This window comes from Pelodiscus sinensis, chromosome 7, assembly GCF_052426305.1.
Source record: "Pelodiscus sinensis isolate ZL-2025 chromosome 7, ASM5242630v1, whole genome shotgun sequence".
Lineage (NCBI taxonomy): Eukaryota > Metazoa > Chordata > Testudines > Trionychidae > Pelodiscus > Pelodiscus sinensis.
In genome coordinates, this window is record NC_143058.1 from 29,356,495 (window position 1) to 29,377,108 (window position 20,614).

General features: G+C 43.3%; 1 protein-coding gene across 2 annotated transcripts; it reads right to left on the bottom strand.

Annotated features, from left to right (window-relative positions):
• Positions 1-1,262: 1,262 nt before the first annotated feature.
• On the bottom strand, positions 1,263-16,183 carry RBM43 (RNA binding motif protein 43). 2 transcript variants are annotated; one of them, XM_006125637.5, is made up of 4 exons: positions 15,520-16,183; positions 9,439-9,637; positions 8,537-8,631; positions 1,263-8,454 (listed from the first exon to the last, which is right to left on the bottom strand). In XM_006125637.5, the coding sequence occupies exons 1-4, from the start codon at positions 15,520-15,522 to the stop codon at positions 7,705-7,707; spliced, it is 1,047 nt and encodes a 348-aa protein (XP_006125699.1). In that variant the 5' UTR covers positions 15,523-16,183; the 3' UTR covers positions 1,263-7,704. The 2 variants fall into 2 exon arrangements, with proteins under 2 accessions (XP_006125699.1, XP_014430342.1); XM_014574856.4 differs by lacking the exon at positions 15,520-16,183 and adding an exon at positions 13,701-14,030.
• Positions 16,184-20,614: the final 4,431 nt, after the last annotated feature.

The following is a 20,614-nucleotide window of genomic DNA, read 5'->3' on the forward strand; positions in this document are numbered from 1 at the left end:
ATTTTTTTCTCTGTGTGATCTGGTTGCCCTCACTCAGGACACCACAGCACTGTGCAGCACGGAGCCGGAGCCACCCTGGTGCTTCTCCTGGACATGATGCTGCGAGCCAGGCAGCACATTCTGCAGGCAGTAACAGTCTCCTTGGTATGCCCTGCTGGGGACGTGTGCCTCATTCCTCCCTCACGTCCTTCCACTTGTTCATTACAACAATGCCTCTTTATTGAACAAAACTGGGGTATGGGAGGCGGGAATGAAACTAAGGTGAGACTGGGGAAAGAAGGTGGGAGAGGGGAGGAGAGAGGGGGAAACCTGGGAGAAGAGAGCTGGCAGGGAGAGGCAAGAGGAGGAAGGGGAAGGAGAAGCTCGGGGCTCAGGGTTGGGGGGCCTGGCTCATGCCGGGACCACTGGGTCAGGTGCAGCAACTACTGGCTCTGGGCTGGCAGGCCTGGAGCTGGTACAGGCACGGTGGCCAGAGTCTACTCCTTTAAGGGCTCCGGGGGCGGGGAGGGGGGAGCGAGAGGAGTTTTCTTGGTTGTGCCCAGAGTGGCCACCAGGGCACCCTGGGAAGGGCTGGAGGCCCCCTATTTCGAAATAAGCATCTATACAGCACTTATTTCGAAATAGCAATTTCAAAATTGGCACTATTCCTTGTGGAATGAGGTTTACCAATTTCAAAATAAGCCCTCCATTATTTCGATTTAATTTCAAAATAGCAGTTTGGCTGTGTAGACGCTGGTAAAGTTATTTCAAAATAACTTTACTGTGTAGACATTCCCTAAGAAAACCTTTTAACATGACTTTTGTCCCTCTACTGATCTCTTACTATTAAGGATATTGTATAATTCTGAAACAATTTTCATTCAAAGGGATCTGAAATGATTTTGTAAATACTGGGTCCTGGTAATGATATCACTGGGACCTTTAAGTCAGAACTGGACCTTGTCTACATACAACATGAGCTTCTCTACTATCCAGCATGAATTCTGGGATGGCAGGCAGCAGGTAACAAGTGAATATACAGTAAGTTGAGGTAATGTATTTGTTATTGAGACAAATCTCTGTCCTAAGGAAAAAGTGCATTATACTGTTTTCCAAACCTGTTCAGACCAAATAACTTACAACTATAAGGGATCCAGCAATAACAACTAAAGCACTTTCCTGGACATTTTCCAACATCTACAAATATTAAATATACATATCTCTTCTCAAGTGAAGTTTAATAGTTCTAACAGCATTTTGGTTGTCATCATTTGCTGATCAGTAATAGCTGTAGAAATGAGAACTGGCAATGGCCACCGGATCTGCACTGATTTGTTTTACTTGTGTTGCATTTATTAAAACATTCTGGATTGCAGTAAAATATTTGGGGGTTATGGCAGATAATCAGTAGAACAAGAGCTCCCAGTGCAATGCAGTGGCAAAATAGCTAATTTGATCCTGGGATGTATAAACAGGATAATTCTGAGTAGGAGTGGAGAGGGTATTTTACTTCTTTACTTGCCATTCATGAGACCACAGATGGAAAATGGTGTTCAGTCCCGGTGCCCACAATTAAAAAGGATATTAATAAGACAGGATTCAGAGAAGAGCCACAAGAATGATTAAAGGATTAGAACACATGCCTTATAGTGATAGAGCCAAAGAGCTCAGTCCATTTAGTTTAACAAAGAGAAAGTTAAGGGGGTTGTGACACTGTATGGAATATGGGAGACCATTTATAATATTATTGATACCAATATTATAAAACTGCAAAGAATCTGACAGGTATGTTATATAAGGTATCTGTGAAAGTGTTATGATTTGCCAAGTCTGATAATCTTATTTATATGTTTGTACCACCTTTGTCTCATAAATTGTAGCAAGGTATGGTATATCTGTATTTTAATCTTGTACTATGCATCTGGCGAAACCTAACCAGTTTGATGGCCCATCAAAGGTCCTCAGCTGTACAATGAACCCACTGAAAGGAGCTGGTAAGAGAAGAGGGTGTACAACTTATGAGTCAGCAAGGTATGTAGGCGCATATTAGTGCACAGAGAGCTCTGAGGCCTTTCCATGCCATGTGCTAGATAGCTTGGATTTGGGATACAGGAAGTACAAGCTGTTACTGGAAGGTCTGGATTTAATTATATTAAACCAATGGTGTTGTCTGAGAACATTGCTTTTAATTTGAAACCTTAATTCTTAATTTATCTAAATGGGTAAAAAAGGTTGTGGCTCACCTTAAAGAAATTGCCATGGAAACAAGCTAGCTTTACTGACATTTAAAAAAGCACAGATGCCACACTCCGATCAGGAATAGGCAAGGAAGCAGTAAATCTTCAAAAACAAAAATAATATTGTATTTAGATTTGAGAAGCTAAAATAATAGACATAGGTATAATAAAGGTTACAGTTAGAAGGCAATGAAGCAACATGGCAAAAAAACAACAACAATTTCAATTAACTCTATAGCATATAACAATATAACAACATATAAAAAATATAAAAAATAACATATAAAAAATAACAACATAACAATAATAATTTAAACACAACCATAATGCACAACAATATAACAATAGTAATCTAAATATAACCATAACAAATAACAATGCAACAGTAATCATTTAACATTTAATATTTCACAATGAACACCTAACATTAGCAATCAGTCTATTTACATCTAGTAAGCATTGGCTAGGCAGTTACCCTAAGGGTACCGAAAGGTCTCACTCAGACCTCACACACCCAGCTTTATTTATAAGTACAACCCATACACTCTTGCATAGTAAATAGAAGGATGATTATACTTAAACTGCTTCTTTAAAAATCCCTTTGAACTCTCTTTGAGCTGTCTGCTCTGTCAGAGTAGTGATGGAGAAATACCATGTGGCTTCTACAGCTTGCTCTCACTGAGGGGAAAGTGCTGCCCTCCGGTAGCAGAGACAGAAGTCTGCTTAGCTGCTGGGTAGGCACTACTGTGGTATTCCACTGGTTTGGTTGCGGAAGTAGCTGTTATCCAAGGCAACCCACAAATTCTGCCATTGCTGCTGCAATAGCTGCTCTTCGGGTAGCTGCTTCTTTGCAGGGTTCCATTACTGCTGACATCACTGCTTCTCAGGTGCAGCCTTCTTCTTATGTATTTTGTAGTTTCTTCTCTTTCCCAAGCCCTCAATCCCACTGTCAGGCCCCCCAACCTTTATGAAAATTGTCTTCTAACTATTAATTTGCATAACCTGAAAATGCTTTAGGCAAAATGCATCACATAACATCATTTTTAAAGTTACAGCCTGCTGAATGGGCATATTCTATTTTTGCGCATCTATCATTCTTGCTGCTTTTCCAGAAAAACTGACCAGTGTAGACACAGCCGATGTGTTTCTTTCCAAAATGGCAGGCTTTTTCGAAAGATCCTGTAAACCTCAGGATCTTTCTAAAAAGCCTGCCATTTTGGAAAGAACCGCGTGTAGACTGCCGTTTTACTTTCGAAATGGCACTTTTTCGAAAGAGTGCCATGATGCAATTATGCAAATGAAGCAGGGGATATTTAAATCCCTACTTCATTTGCACTTTTGAAGTGCCTCCTTTACATCCCTCTGTCAACAGAGGGATGTAGTCTAGACACTGCGAGAGAGAGAGAGACAATGACTGGTCCAAAGATCTTCTGAGCCAGAAAGTATTTAACTAAAAGTTATTAACTAATTTTCTAGTAGCTTGTGGAGTTATCTGAAACATTTAAAACATTAAAACACAGCCAGAAATAATCGGGCAGAGGCAGGGGAGATGATGGAAAATATGATATAAAGGTCTTTTCAATCCCTTATTTCTGTAATTATGTATTAGATTAATTGCTTTTCAGTACAATTTTGTGGTTTTTATGTTAGTACAGGAAATTATTACTACTCTGTTGCTCATTGCTTAATGTGATGACTAGTTGTGGAAATACATGTCCATTTCACAGTAGTGTCAATAATATCTGAATAAGTACAAGCAAAGCCAGAAGTCTAAGTGCAGTGGCCATCATCTTAACTCCAAAGCCTATATATGCTCAAATAACTGGTCTGATCATAAGAGATGCTGAGCAACTGCAGCTACCAGCCAAAGAGAGTTCGATAATCCAGTGAAAATAAGGCCAATTTTCACTTATTTGTGCTCAGTATGCATTTTGAATGTGGGAGGCTGGGTAAGCTGATTGAAAAAGTAGAAAAGATTTCTACAAAATGGCTACCACTGACTTAACTACATTTATGGAGTGAGAGCTCATGCCCCCTTCCCAGGTACAAGAGCTCTACCTTCTGGGTGTGTCTCAATCACAAGAAGCTTCTCTTGGAACACAGATAGTAAAGGTAGACAACAATATTCCTGCTTTCAGTAGCTACCTCTTAGGACAAACAAATATATAGTATCCCCAAGTATCTTTTTGATAATCAATACCTAGTTGGTTTATCCCTTACAGTATATGAATGTCCTCTTGTTTATACCATAAACACTTAGGCAGTGTCTACACTGGCATGAATTTCTGGAAATGCTTAAAACGGAACAGTTTTCCGTTATAAGTATTTCCGGAAAACGAGCGTCTACACTGGCAGGCTGCTTTTCCGGAAAAGCCCCTTTTCTGGAAAAGCGTCTGTGGCCAATATAGACGCGCTTTTCCGGAAAAAAGCCCCGATCGTCATTTTCGCAATCGGGGCTTTTTTCCGGAAAAGACTACTGTGCTGTCTACACTGGCCCTTTTCTGGAACAGTTTTCCGGAAAAAGAACTTTTGCCCGAGCGGGAACAGCATAGTTTTTCCGGAAAAGCAGCTGATTTCTTCCAGTAAATCGTCACTGCTTTTCCGGAAATTCAAGGGGCCAGTGTAGACAGCTCGCAGCTTATGCCGGAAAAGCGGCTGCTTTTCCGGAATAAGTGGCCCAGTGTAGACACAGCCTTAGGGTATGTCTACACAGCAGTATTATTTCAGAATAATAACAAAATGCATGTATATACAAGTCTTTATTTCAAAATAATATCTAACTGGAGGACTGCTTATTCCAACTCATGGTAACCCTCATTTCATGAGAAGTAAGGGAAGTCAAAGGAAAAGTGCAGACAGCACCAAAAGCCGATTTAAGCTATTTCAACTTAAGCTATGCAATTGATGTAGCTGAAGGTACGTAGCTTAATTCAATTTTAGCCCTGCTGTGTAGATGTGGCCATAAAAATCCCTTCTTCTCACCCCCACTATATTCCCTGCATCAAATAGGGTAAATTGGTTCAAACAAAAAAAAATTAAATCACCAACAAGGAAGCCTTGATTTAAATAAGTGATTGTAATCCCTTTTCCCCCATTTGTACCTCTTAAGTTATTTTCCTAAAGGATTCATTTTCATTGGTTGGAAGCCATTAAAACATGCTTATTTGCAACTTTTTAGAGCCTTTACACTCAATTTATTATATTATATTATTATTATTATTTTATTATTTTGTAATCAGGAGGATATACTATATCTTTATACAATTATTTAAGGTATTGTGTGGGTTTTTCCATCTTTCTCTGTAGTATGTGGCACAGGTCACTTAGGGTGCCTCTACACAGCTCTTAGCTCAAAATAAGCTATGCAATTTGCAAATTGCATAGCTTATTTCGATGCTATTTCAAAATAGCTTATTTAATAATTTGATATTGTCTTCACAGTGCCAAATTTCAAAATAACTCGCTATTCCAAAATTCCCCTTAAACCTCGTGTTACTCAGATATCAAAATAAGCCAACCATTATTTCAAAATCTATTTCAAAATAAGTCTGCTTTAAGAGATGCGGAATAGCTATTTTGGGACACATCCCGTATCCAAAATAGCCCCATAGTGTAGACATAAAATACCCTTACAGATTTACACTAGTGTGAATGGTGGAGTCTCAGTAACTTGATTTCCTTAAATTATGATTTGAGGACTTCAGTAACACAACCCGAGATTATGGGTCTGTAACAGGTGTGGATGAGTGAGGCTCTGTGGCCTGCAATGCACAGATGTCAAAGTAGATGATCATGATGGTCCCTTGTTCTGGCCTTAAAAATCTATATGTTTAGTAGCAAATGACAGCTTAAAATACATTCATTCTGATTCCTATTTTTTGTTACAAAAAGGGTGATTGGTGCACTTTTTTATTTAATGGATTATTATTAATTTTTTACTAATAATTTGTGTGAAGTTGCACTTGGGTAGAAATCAGAATTCAATTAATAATATACAAAAACAGCATTTACTTTTTTATTTAAATGAAACTACCTTAAATTTGCTACAGACACAAAAAAAATTATCATAAGTTTTACATTTAAAACTGTTTCTTAAACAAAAACACGCATAAACAGAGTGTATGTTAATTCAGCTGGGAGAGGCCATAACATAAGGATGGTCCATTTCAGTGTTTCTCAACCAGTGGTAGGAGTACCCTCAGGGGTACTTGAGAGAAGCCTGGAGGGTATGTCAACACAACTGAAATTTGGAGAAAACTGAATTTTTGTTTTAAGTTTTATAGCACTTATTATTTTTGTACTTTTTACAGCCAAAAATGTCATCACCCACCTGGCTACGATTAACTTGTTTAAACAAATGTGTTGCAATGATAGAAAAAAAGTTATGTGTCTGAAAACTGTAGGTACCGGGGGTACTCTCTCTCTCTCTCTCTCTCTTTTTTTAGGGGATACTTTATAAAAAAAAAAAAAAAAAAAAGATTGAGAAACACTGGTCCATTCTGCATGAAAACTAACTGCCACATAATCCTACATGAACAGGTCATTTGCTATTTGATTGAGTTTTTGAGGCTTTTGTCTTGGTGACTTCCTGTATTTTGACAGTGCCTGTGCACATATATATTGTAGGACTGGCATCCACAGTGATGTAAAGGGGTCTGCATTTTCTTTTAATGACAGAGGAGCTACAAAGGATAAAATGAGGCTCTTAAAACTATTAGGCTGCTGTATTAAGTCAATGACAAAGTTCTAATGGGAGCAAGACTGGACCCTAATTAACTCAAGTTTGCAAAGTGCTTTGAAATCCTTGGCTATAAGATAAAGTGCAAAATGTCCTTTATGAAAAGACCCTATTACTAGAGCTTCTACCACCTCCTTTGGGAGACTGCACACTAATCTAAGGTATAGGAGGGCAAACTATGGCCTGTGGGTCACATCCAGCCCCCAGGATCCTCCTGTCAGCTTCCGAGTTTCTGCCTAAGGGTCCCCCTAGAGGAGTTGCTGGTTGGGGAGCACATCTCCAGTCTCCCAAGAGGTGCTGCCACCAGAGCAGTACCTTTGTTGCCACCACAGATAGCCCCTCCACCTCTCCCCTGCTGTCTTCCCCTCCCCTGCAGCCTCAATTTGTCATGCCACCAACATTGATGTTCCTGCCAGGCAGTGTAGCTGCAATGCCACATGCCCTGGTGCTCCAGATAGTGCAATAAGGGGGCGGGGAATATGGAGAGTTGGATAAGAGGCAAAGGGTCCCAGGAGGTGGTCAGGAGATGGGAAGTGGGGAGGCTAAATAGGAGGCAGAGGTCTGTGGTAGTTGGAGGCAGGGAGTTGGATAGGAGACATCTCCGCCTAACCTTCCCTATCCAGCACTCCATACAATTTCAGAACCCTGATGTGGCTCTTATGCCAAAAAATTTGCCCATCCCTGATATAAGAGATGTCATTCTCAGGTAGGCTTAGCTCATATTCTTCACCTACATTACCTAAATGACTCCTACCTCCTAAATCTCTTCTGAAAGTGGCGTTTTACTGTTCTACACACTTCTTGGGTAAATTCATATGTCTCTGAGGAACTTCCTATCACATCAATGTGAGTATCATAAGGAATAACCAAAATTTTGGGGAATTGGGATTTTATGCTCTCACATGCCTGTTTATATTTCTGCCTTTCTGATCTAGTATTGCTGTTGAATCTTTCTTTACGTAAGCTGCAATGAAGTTTTGCAGATAATTCTTCAATTTCCTCTTTGGCTCTTTCTAATTCTCTCGAATCAGAACTAGCTCTGGTATTTTCTAGATATATTGTGGTGATCTCACCGTCTGTGACTTCACGACTTACAACCTTGTATTTTCCCAGACTTTCCTTGTAAAAAAAATGTTTCATGTAATAGTATATATCTGTATCAAGGACAACTACTTGTTCTTCCCCGCTTACATTATCGACAAATTTATTATTTGGCTCCACAAAGAGTCCTTGTTTTTGGGTCCTACTGTTAGGTCGCTGATCCAGCTTTTTCTCTCCCCTCTTACTGTTTCCTGAAAGGGAATTTGCTTTCGATAACAAATAGTCTTTTAGTGATTTGATTGCTGAGAATGACCCCTGAACAGAAATTTGCCCATTGGATTGCAATGGACTGAAGTTGAGAGCTGGGATAGTTTTCCACAGTTCTTGCACCAGATCTTCCAAAACATATTTTTCTCCAAAAATGGACAGATTGAGAACAGATGACACACAGGTGAAGATCTATACATATAAAATAAAATCAATTAATAAGTGCACCACAGAAATGACTGCACCATTTGGACACTATGATGGAAGGACTTACATGTTCACCGTAGAGAGAGATTTTCAGAGGATAATACCTGCCCAGCCTCTTGTCCTCTAGTCTGTGTTCATCTTTCTGGAGAACATTCTTTGTAACTGAGAAGAAAATTCAGACTCACTTTGTTTTGCAAGAGGATCATAATGTTTTATTTTCTGTCTGATGGTTGGTTAGAATATTTCATTAATGTTTTTCAAGATGGTTTTCCAGTGATTTCCCCACTGCTCAATATTCTCCTGATATTTTAGGCATTACTCAAAATTGTTCAAAGGAAAATAAGAACAGCCTGTCTCCTCAGAACAGTAAGGTTATGTCTACACAGCAGTGTTATTTCGGAATAATTGATGTTATTCCAAAATAACAAAAAGTGCATCTCCATAGCAAGCCATTACTTCGAAATAATGGCGAGCTAAGGGACTTCTTACTCCGACTCCTGTAATCCTCATTTCACAAGGAGTAAAAGTGTTCTTCCTTCGGCTTCCTGCTGTGTAGACACCAAAAGTCATATTAAGCTATTTTGACTTCAGCTACGCAATTGACATAGCTGAAGTTGTGTAGCTTAATTCGACTTTTGCCCTGCTGTGTAGACATGCTCTAATTGGCAGAGATTTATTCCCTAAAACTTGACTATAAAAATCTCATCTGCTATTCAGGTTCTAGATTTATTCTTTTACTAGCCTTAAAAGACACACACACACTCTGCCTGAAACCTATTCACATTAGTTTCCTTAATAACAGGAAGAAATCTTAAAATCTGGAATTAAAATGAAGGTGTACAAAAACCGCATATATAAAGCCCCAAACACTGGCAATTAACTGAACATATTTAGTGTTTTAAGTATAATATTCTAAATTACATCCTTGTGCTTCATGGATGCAAGTATGTTATTTATTAATATAAATACCTTCTAGATCTTCAAAGATTATGTATGCAACTCCTTTTACTGTTGTTGGATACACTACGTCCTGCACATCTCCACCCCTATTCTTTGACTTTTGGAAATGAATCATCAGTATGTCAGCCATGACATCATCTTTCACAATGTTATCTGGAATACCAGAGACCACAATTGTTTTCTCAGACTTGGCAGCTTGTTCTGTGGCCTGTGGACCAAGAAATGACACACTGTAAATACAAGTTATATGTGCAGTGACTTATGCAACTAGCTGTTCCCTCCCATAAGAGATTTCCTAGCACCTCGCTCATATGCACTCTGTCACACCATCCTTCAAGTATAAAGATACATAATACATCTGCTCAATTCCTGAAGCAGGAAGAATGCTTAATCAACTCTTGAGTCTCTCCATAGACCTCATAGATAATTTCACCAAGGATTAATTCTCATTTACGCTAAAGGTCTGTCTACATTACAGAAGCATAGCTACCATGATGCAGCTGCGAACTGTAGTACAGATGATTCCTAAATCAAAAGAAGGGAATTTTCTAACCGTGTATTACAGTCCACTTCTCCAAGAGATGGTATAGACAGTCAGAAGGAAGGATTCTTCTGTTACTCTAGCTATGTCTAAAGGGCTAACAAAGGTGTTAGGTCAACCTAACTGTGTTGCACAGGGCATGACACTTTTCACAGCCCTAAGAGATGTAGCAAGGGCAATCTAAGCTATAGGGTACGTCTAGACTACATGCCTCTGTCGCCAGAGGCATGTAGATTAGGCTACCAGACATAGGAAAATGAAGCGGCGATTTAAATAATCTCCGCTTCATTTAAATTTACATGGCTGCCGCGCTGAGCCGACAAACAGCTGATCAGCTGTTTGTCGGCTCAGCGCGATAGTCTGGACGCGCGGATGTCGACATCAAAGGTATTTGTCAACCACCCAGGTATACCTTATCCCAGGAGGCATACCTGGGTGGTCGACAATTATCTTTGATGTCGACATCCGCGCGTCCAGACTATCGCGCTGAGCCGACAAACAGCTGATCAGCTGTTTGTCGGCTCAGCGCAGCAGCCATGTAAATTTAAATGAAGCGGCGATTATTTAAATCGCCGCTTCATTTTACTATGTCTGGTAGCCTAATCTACATGCCTCTGGCGACAGAGTCATGTAGTCTAGACGTACCCTTAGAGGTAGACCAGGCCTAAGGCCTTTTTACCACTATGGAAAGGGACCTCAGAGTGGATGTAAATTACATTCACCTCCACTTCAAGTGCCAGAGCAATGCAATTGAAAGCAGTCTTTCAGACTTAAGTGGCTTCTAAAATGAGCAGTATGTGGTGTATTATTAATAAGACTGCTTTTGTTCTATTTTCTGATTCCAACGTTCAGAGTGTGATTAGAGGTGGAAAGTACTACTGTGACCGGAGTCTCAGTGGAGCCACAATAAGATTGCTCAACTAGGGCAAACTGCAAAGAATGGGGCAGATGATCCCCCAAACTGGTAGGATACTTCTAATGCTTAGGCTCACAACACCATCATCAAAATAGCTTCTACAATAGCCATCTGGTTACCCAGAACCCAGAAATATAGTTCCCTTAAAGCAATCCAGACTTGAGCTCCCATCTAGACAGTCAGATATGATAAGAACTACTGAAAATCTTGTTTGTCACATAAAAAGTTCTACCAATCCCAAAGAATTGGACACATTTCCCACCAGGTCAATGAATAGTTCAGATTTTACCCAAATATACATTTATAGCTTTTGTTATTAACTGAATCAAAATTTATTAGAAAAGAAAAAAAAGAAAGTACTGGCTAAAACATCATTATAAAATGGACTTGAATACAATTCTTAGGTCAATTTCACAGTACAGATGGTAAGCTTTGGGCGCAAAGAGTTCTTTTAGAATAAGTTCCATGTGTTACACTCCAAGATCAGGGTGATCCAGACTGGAGCTGGAGATGTCAGTCTTACAACTCAAACTTGCTCTGACAAAGCTTATCCAAATCTGAGATACAGAATTAAGGCAGTAGAGTTCTTTGCAGAGTTGTCTGGCAGCCCCTTGACAGCAGGCATTCCTTGCATGAAGCACTGTGGCTTTGAAGTAAAACCTTCTATTTCCCAAGCACCACTGATAATTAGCTACATGGATTAGCATAAGGCAACTGCCCATCTCCTGCCATGTTCAAGTAGTTTACTACAAACTTCAAAGAGAAATGAAGGCATTGATACTATGACATTCAAGGTTCTTCTAAATATCAACATTTTCTTTTGATCTCTGAATTAACGGACTACAGAGACAAACAGGAATCAATTGATTACAATGTCAACCTCTAACAATATCTAAGTAAACACACCAAAAATATAATTATATACTAATATCTCTCTAAAGGTTGAATTTAGGTCATTTAGCCTGCAAGTTGCTTAACCTTTTCTGGTTCAGGCTCACAACTGCTATTTATTAGTCTGTAGAGATGGCTCTGACTGCAATTTTAAGGCTCAGATTCAAACCTCTCCAAAGTTCAGTATAGCTAGAATACAGGATTACATTGGAAGACCATATCTACAGTCACCTGAGATGTGCAACATGCAAAATAGTTCAACACATGCACGATACAACCGTAAGATACAACCGGATTTGCTCCAATCCCAGAGTCAGGGAAAAACGCCTACAGGATCTATATAGAACATTCTTAAAACTGAAATACCCACCCAGACAAGTGAAAAAACAGATTGACAGAGCCAAAAGAGTACCTGGTTGTATGTTACGGCATGGCTGTATACAATAGATTGAGAAATGTGTCTGGGATGGAAGCTAGAGGCATGAAAGTAAGTTTAGTGGTCAGTAAGTTTCCTGTCATCTGAAGAAGTGGGCTGTGCCCACAAAATCTAATGATACTATCTACATGTTTTGTTAGTCTTTAGGGTGCTACTAGACTATTTGTTGTTTTTTAAGTAATATCTGAAGAAAATGCATAAGGGAAGGAGTACTTCAAAGCGGGGCGCTGCCACTTTGAAATCACCACCTCTGCATGATTCAAAGGGGTAGCCGTGGACTCCCCAGCTGATCCCGGGCTCCCTGCAGCATTTCCCTGGAACCCGGGATCAGCTGGGGACTCCCCAGCTGACCCCGAGCTCTCAACTGCATGCAGGGTACCATGGAGTCCCGGTCAGCGGGGGACTGTGAGTCACCCGCTGACCCCAGGGTCCATGGCTTTGAAATGTACAAGAGCCCCCGCTAAGGACTCTTGTGCATTTCAAGTCAGGCACATCACGTGCAGCCTGGAGTCAGCAGGACTTCCCCAGGCTGTAGGCGGAGTTCCGCATTCCTCCTTTGAACATTTCAAGGGAGGAATGCGGAAGTGCCTGTCGACTACTCGAATAGTCAATTAACCTCATTTTAACATCCTTACATCACATATCTCCTCATTCTCTGACTCAAACCCTCTCACACACTTGCATGTTGGTAGGCAAACAGCTGCTGTGTTTTCAACAGTTTTGATCTGTTTAAACTGCTGAAGTGGAAACACTGCAGTCTTTTTAGCTATCTCAGGGTATTGTTGTGATAATGCAAAAATCCCTTCAAAACTCCAGCAAAATATATAGATTTTCTGGAAAAATTAACTGCTAGGCCAGAGAAATAGTGGCCTGGTGGTAAACAAGGAATGTTAAAAATTGTGTAATAAAGTAACCAGGTAACCGCTAAAAATGTTAGTGGTTGGTGTTGGAGGCAAAGGAGGAGCAAGGGGAGAGTAAAAATGGTGGTTGTTCTTTCTCACCTGTTAATGATGTTATTTGGTTCCCTAAACTGTTAGAGTGTTATCTGTTAACCCCCTATCCCTTCCTGGAGTGAGTGCAGACGAATGTCTGAGGTAAACAGCAGGAGTAAACAACAATGCACAGGGCCCCAAGACGCCCAGAGACTCAGAGGCTGCATGTGGCTGATCCTCAAAAGAGAGAGGGACAGAGACAATGGTGGGTTGACCATCAAGTGAAGCCTCCCAGAACGCCCTCTGCTCGGATCACCTGGCCAGTGGACCAGCTTAGGAGTCAACTTGGGAAGATCAAACAACATGAACTGCCTTCTGCTCGTCTTAACATCCTGCCTGGGACTGTAAGTGTGGTTGAGTGTATGAGTGAGATTCCCCTCCCTTCCCAGTTTTAACTGAATAAGCAAACCCTTTACACTCCTATGTGGTGATCCCCTCTCCTTAGTGTTTAAAGCAGTTGCAAGCCACATCCCCTTGCAACAGTTACACGGTTACCTATGATGTAGACTATTTAAACTGCAAAGCCGGCAGCGAAGCCTCCCGTTGCCCACTCAGCTCCTGGGGAGGAGGCTTTGCTGCCCTGCTGCAGCAAAGCTGCTTCTCCGGGAACCTGCTGAGTATAAGCAATAAGCATTAGGGATATTAAGGACTAGTTGGCTATTCGATAAGCAATTACCTATCAATAGTCGACAGGATAGTCAACTAGTCGCTCCCCCCCCCCCTTGCTACCTCTATCAACACATCACTACCACTTTCAAATGCCGTTGCAGCATTTCAAAGGAGCAGTGCTAGGGTTGCCAGATGGTTTAACAAAAAACACCGAACACCCCCCCCCCCCCCCCCCCGCCAAGAAAAAACACAGGGAAAAAATTGTTGAGGAAAAAAAAGGGGGGGGAAGACCAAAGTTATTAAGCAAAAAAAAAGGGGGGTGCTGCGCTTTTAAATGGCCCCGCCCTCGCCAAATGCAGCAGGGGAATATTGTCCCTGCTGGGATTCCGTCCGAGAGAAAAAGGACATACAGGACATTTCACATGTTTGGTATTTTCTGTTTTTTTTTACCAGACAGGGGACCCAAATAACAGGCAGTCCGGGTGAAAACCGGACACCTGGCAACCTTAGGCAACACATATGGAACCCCAGGATCAGCTGTGCAGCACTGCCCCTTTGAAACCGCCGCAGCGTTTCAAAGGGTCAGTGCTGCACAGCTGATCCTGGGGTTCCATAGTATGGAGCCTAGAGACAGCTACTGCAGCATTTCAAAAGGGCAGCACCCCCTATCGATTAATTGAATAGTCGATACAAAAATGCATTGACTATTTGATTAGTGAAATACATATTACTTAACATCTTTAATAAGCATCAGCTTATTGATTAATTTGTTATACTCTAGCATCCCTCTGGTAACCCTAGTCCTCAACCCTTGAGATATACAGTTCAGTTTTCACTCAAGCTTTGTCATGTGCCTGAGTGTTCAGAGGTGCTCCTGGTATTTTAGCTCGTAGTCACACAAAGAGACTCAGGCTTCTAGCTCTTGAATACCACCCACTGTGACAGTTTACTTTCTCTGATGAATAAGAGGGAGCCAGCGTTTTGGCTGGCACACATTCCAGATGGGAATGTCTAATGTTCAATGTCAGTGTGTTAAGTTACAAATAACTTCTTTGAATGACCAATCCAGGCCAGTTCACTAACCATTTCATTTGCTAGTATCAATTCAGACACAACAGTTAATGTTCTGTATTGTTCACGTGGTGGGTCAGGGAGGCTGGGGGAGGAGAGGGAAGAAGGAAATAGCCGAGAAAGATAATACAGCCCTCCCCCTCTAAACCCGGGGGCAGTATCCGGACTCGCTTGGTAGTGTGAATGTACTGCCTTCCTTGAGAGCAGTGCCGGTGCAGACTGGCAAAGGGCTTCTGCACGGATGGCCTTCACCTCCCCCACTGTAGCTCCTCCACACACAGCGAGATTCGGAGGCAAATCCTCCTCCTCCTGCTGCTGCTCTGGCCCGGGGAGGGGGTATCTCCCGGAGTGAATCCCCCGCGGAGATTTCTCCCCCACAGCCCCTGCACGCTGGCTCTTGCTGCAGGCGGAGCTCGATCTGACCAGTGGCATTTCATTAGCTTCTATATAACAAGGGGTTTGCACCCAGCTGCCCGGCCCTTCTCGGGGCTCAGCAAACGTGCCGCGCTAGGCATCCCAGCGAGCCCTCTCCCCTTCCTCCCGTCCAGCAATAGAGCCTGGCACCGGGCAAACCGCGCTCGGTGCACCGTGCCGCTCGGCTACGCCACGAAACCCCACAGAGCGAGTCACTTGCCATGCTCGTCCGGCTTGCCCGCTTGCGCAGCGCAGCGCGGACCGGAAAACGCAACCCCGCAGCAGGATTTAGTTTCACTTCTTCGTTGGGTTTCCCTGACAGCCTCGCCGCTCGTCAGCCTGTCTGGGCGCAGCGCTTGCTGGGAACCGGAGTCCCCTGCATCTCCGCAAGGCTGTGAAAAGCCACAGGCAACTACAAATCCCAGCTCACAGGCTCCTGCTGCGGCGCGACGCTCGCTTCTAACTGCGGCAGGTCTCCTTGCTGTGTAAACCCACGGCTTAAACTTAACCCTTAAGCACCCCTAAAGCGAAGCGGAGCAGGAGCAAGAGGCGCTGCTATGCAGGGATTAGGTTCTCCCTCTAGCGTCTGTGCCCAGTTTCCATTTTGCATTCCCATGGCTGTAACTAACACGATTAATTATGGTCAGGCAGTGATAAGAGCTGTCGTGCCAGGCGTGGGTACAGCGTGTGCCCTGTGTGATCGCGATCTGCACGCAAGCACGAAACCATCGCAGCTGGTCACACCAGCATTCGGACTGAGCGCCGCAGATAAACCCACGGATATGGTGACCATAGGGCCCCAAAAAATCCGGGACTTTCCTGATTTCTAACGTTCTGCCCGGGTGCCCTGAAATCCCCCAGATTTGACCCAGAAAAAAAGTCCCTCGCTGCTGCTCCTCCTCCTGCCCCGCCCCTCCCTGGGGGAGGAGTCAGGGACGCTTCCGGGACTTCCCAGCGGCTAGCGATCCAGCCAATAGAAGAAGCGGAGGCGGTGCCTGTAGGAGCCTGGGAAGCTGAGTAAGTGGCTGGGCTGCGGGGCCGGCGTGGACAAAGGAAGGGGGAGGGGAGCGGCCCGGCTGGGCGAGGGAGAGGAACCTCCTCCTGCGGCCTAGCTGGGTAGGGGGAGGGGAAGAGCGTCCCCCAGCCTCGGGCGGCGGCTGGAGAGTGGCGGGAGAGCAGGCGGGGGCGGAGAGCGGCTATCCCCCCCCCCCCAGCCCGCTCCTGCGTCCACTGTTCCTCCTGCGCCCTCCTTCCTGACCACAGGCTGAACCCTCCCTTGCTCTTGCTCCCTCCCCCTAGCCAGATGCTCTACTCCCAGCCTGCTGGTGCACTCTACCTACCACCCAGATCTTGCAACCTTTACCTCTTCTGTTCCCCCACCTCCCTCCCAGATCCTGCACCCCATCCCTCGCCTATTCTCTGACAGCCCTGTCACATGTACTGAACCCCTCATTTTTGTCCCCACCCCAGAACCTAAGGGGGCTCCATAAAATCTACCAGAAAAGTTGGGGTGGAATGCCAGAGTGAGGTGTTTCATTTGGGGGCCACTTTGTTGAGGGTTGGGGGTTTGGGAAGATTTTTCTGTGGATCAGTGATCCCTGGCCCAAATAATGTTCCTCGCCCCTGCCATAGATAAAGAATACATTAAAACCTTTTGTGTTGGACATAATATTTTATTGTTTAAAATGAAGTTTGATTAACCATTTTAACTTTCTCATGTTAGTTTATCAGTTTAATCATTTAAATTAAGCCATTCTCCCTAGCTGCAACATTAGAAAAATGACTCAGGTGTAATGATGTAATTAATGGTGAGTTTCCATTAGCAACTGATAGTCCATTGAAAGTTTTACATTGGCCTGTGGACCCCCTGACTCAACAAGGTTGAGAATCACTGACATAGAGGTACCCCTGGCTTCTTCCTCTCTCCCCCCCTCCTCCCCCCCCCAAAGACCTTCCCAGGCTCCATGTTGCTCCAGAAGAGCCCACAGAGAGATCAGAGGTCTGTTACCACGGTGGTGAAATCACTGTGTCACTCCAGTGTGGATGACGGACAGACTTTTTGTGAGTTTTCCTCATCCAAGTAGTTGATGATTTAAACAATGTGTTAAGATGCCACCTAAAAACACTTGGTGCATCCACAGAGAGGCAGGATGTATCGTCTCTCTACAGCGAGGGTTGTGTCATTGAACCTTTGTGAGCTCTGTGGAAAGGTGAGATGTTTTGGCTTCCAGCTTCAAAGGAATTTGTTCTGTCTTTGGCCTGCGTGGTACCTACACTTGAATGAAGTTAGTTGTGACAACACATTTCTGAGTTATTGTGACCCAAAGTGAAACCTGTGCTAAAGACCCCACATTCAGTGAGAGAAAGCACTCCTGTCAGAAGTTTCTCCAAATTTCTTCAAAGATTGCATCTACTAGGCAGTGGGGTTTGACTGATTAGTCCCTAATATTTTTGAAGGATGACTAAATATTACCTTTATCTCAACAGATTGCTTTGGGCCCAATCCTAGTTTAAAATTAAATTGGATCAGGTGCTTTGTAAGCAGGTTGGGAACTGGTCTCATTTGGCAATTATTATTAGGTATTAGTAACATAGGCATTCCCCAGAGACGGGCTGATCTGTTAACTGGTTAATGTTAGATCACAATGGGGCTGCCACTGGTTCCCAGCATTTCCCTCCTCACTCCCTGTTACCGCTGGGGCCTGGATAATACTCAAATATGGCCTGATGGTGAAATTGCAGTCAAAAGAAAACAGATCCGCCCCCTCCCTCATGGTCTATCACCTGTGAATTAGGCCAATAAAGGAAAACAGACTCTAATGAAAGGTGAAAGCAAAAATAAACTATATCAGGGATTGTATACAATATTAAGGGAAAAGCAGGGGAGTAACCTGACGCAAACCAAATAACCTTTAACGAAACAGTGGAAGTGAACAGTAAAACCCTTAATGTCCCAACTGGACTGCGTGAAAATAATTGGTAAGTTCTACCCCAAATACAAATGGTTACTTTACTCTTCTTGACTGGAGTGGCTGAGCCAGAGGTGTGTTACCCAGGACATGGAACCTTTGGGCTGATTGAGAGCCCTCAGGGAGGAACGCTGGGGAGTCCCTTGCTGGTGGTACAGGAACCCCGAAGAGGATGGCAGGCAGATAACACTTGTGTAGATGGAAGATAGTGGATGGGGTGCCCTCTTCTATTCCTCTGACTGGCTTGCAGCTGGATCAGATCCCTTGGTGGTTTCAGGAGAGAGAGCTGATGGCCCGCACAAACACTGCCACTCAGATGGACAGCACCCCATATGGGCTGTGTCTGGACTTATGAAACCTTCAGGGTGGGAAAGCCCTGAAGTGATTTTTACCACGTGACCCCTCAGTGGGGACCAGTTCTAAGGTAACTAAGAAAAGGTGAGAAATTCCGGTCTGTGCCGGTTCTTGTTTACCACTCTGAGGTGGAGAGCCCCCCCTCCTCCGGTCCTGAGGTCATCTAATATACAGACTCCATTTTGTTTTTCATGAGCAGCCTAGAAATATCATTTAACATTATCAAATAAACATACAGTTTGTATAATTAACATATTTACATAATCTATCATCATCACCAGAATGTCATCCTACGCTCCCCGGAGCATCCTTTGTCCGGATTAAGCTGGACTCTCCATGGAGAGAGGCTGCTCTGTACACTGGTGCAGTCCCTGCCTGTGGGCCCCCCGAGTTCCCCAGAGACGGGCTGATCTGCACGAGAGCAACCCCTATGCAGAAAGCCCTTTGCGAGCCTGGAGCAGCCCCCTTCCTGAAGCAGGTGGGAAGCTTCTGCAAGCCCCCTCTGATTACCAGTTAATTAGAACCAGTAAGCATCATCCATTAAGAGGACTATGGCAGTTGTCCCATGAAATTGTGGGATAGTTCTGGATGAGTCAAACTGGGTTGCATCTACACTGCAAAGTAATAGGCCTGAGATCCTGGATCTCATCTTGAATCAAGGTTGGACCTCTAGCACTGCACTGTCATGGGACGCTAGGTCTGGACCCTGGGTTAATGCAATTGCAGTACAGTTGAATGGGGAGGGGGGCTTCTATGGGACCCAAGTCCATCCCTGTAGGTAGAAGGTGGGAGGAGTTCTTAGAGGGGTCACAAGACACCCTTTATTTCTGGTCATGTGTTCACCTTGACCCCAGAAGTACTACCCCATGGGGTGGGACTTCCTGTGGCAGGTGGGTGGGGCCTAAGGGGCCAGGGGCGTGGCTAGTGGTTTCAGGGGCAGGGCCAAGATGTCTCTATTTTTGGTTCAGAAAATATGGTTACAGTACCCATGAAACTAAATTCAGGGTGGTAAGTGGGAAGGGAGTGAGGATGAGCACAGGGAAGAGGAAGGAAGGAGTAATCCAATGATGAATGCAGTGATATGAAGAGGCAAGGCAGACATGTTAAAACAATTGGGCATAAAATAACTTGTACATTAAATGAGACTGGACTAAATGCTTATGGCAGGAGAGATAAAGACTGGGTATTATTTATCTGTCATGGGGGAGTGGCAGAGGCCAAAAGTACACTGACATCGAATGGGTGGGCATGTTACGGTACCGTGTTGTGGCTTTTATAGGTGCATGGAAAAAAGTGGTGAATTAGGCTCCTTTAGTCCCACATGAGAGTTGTCAATGCTATCTTTGCGCTAGTAGGGTGTGGTTTGCAGGCGGTTTTATCCCTAATCCTTGTCTGAGCACTGTAGAATTATTACAAGACTTACATTACACAAGTAGTAAAAATTCTTTGACTTGATTTTAAACTTGTCTTTCCCCCTCACATGTGAACTTTTGTTCTTTAATGAAGAACATTAAAATGAAGACTCTGAGGTGAATTATAGCATCCCCACACCTTTCCTTCATCCTTGACATAGAATCATATAATAGAACTGGAAAGAATCTCAAGAGGTCATCAAGTCCAGTCCCCTACACTCATTGGAGGATAAAACACCATCTAGACTATCCCCTGATGGGTATTTATCTATCCTGCTCTTAAATCTCCAGTGATGGAGATTCCACAATCTCCTTAGGCAATTTATTCCAGTTCTTAACCACCTTGCCTGTCAATACATGGTTTAGCTGCAGCTTCTTAGGCACAATCTGCACTATGAGTTTAGGTAGAACTTAGCTACATTAGGTTGATTTTTCTAATCTAAGTCTATACCACCAAGCTGACTTTACAGGCTGTTGAAGTCTATTTCAGTAATCCTGTTTTTCACAGGAGTAACAGTAAATTCAAACTTGTATGGTCAACTTTAGGGTAGTGCAGATGCTGCCCTGTGAAAGTTGAAGT

What these genes read in the sequence shown, in the direction of transcription:
- RBM43 (XM_006125637.5), bottom strand. An exon ending in AATCTTTGAAGATCTAGAAG is followed by an intron (nt 8,632 to 9,438) that starts GTATTTATATTA and finishes TTTTCTTCTCAG; the next exon opens with TTACAAAGAATGTTCTCCAG. An exon ending in TCTCTCTCTACGGTGAACAT is followed by an intron (nt 8,455 to 8,536) that starts GTAAGTCCTTCC and finishes TTATATGTATAG; the next exon opens with ATCTTCACCTGTGTGTCATC.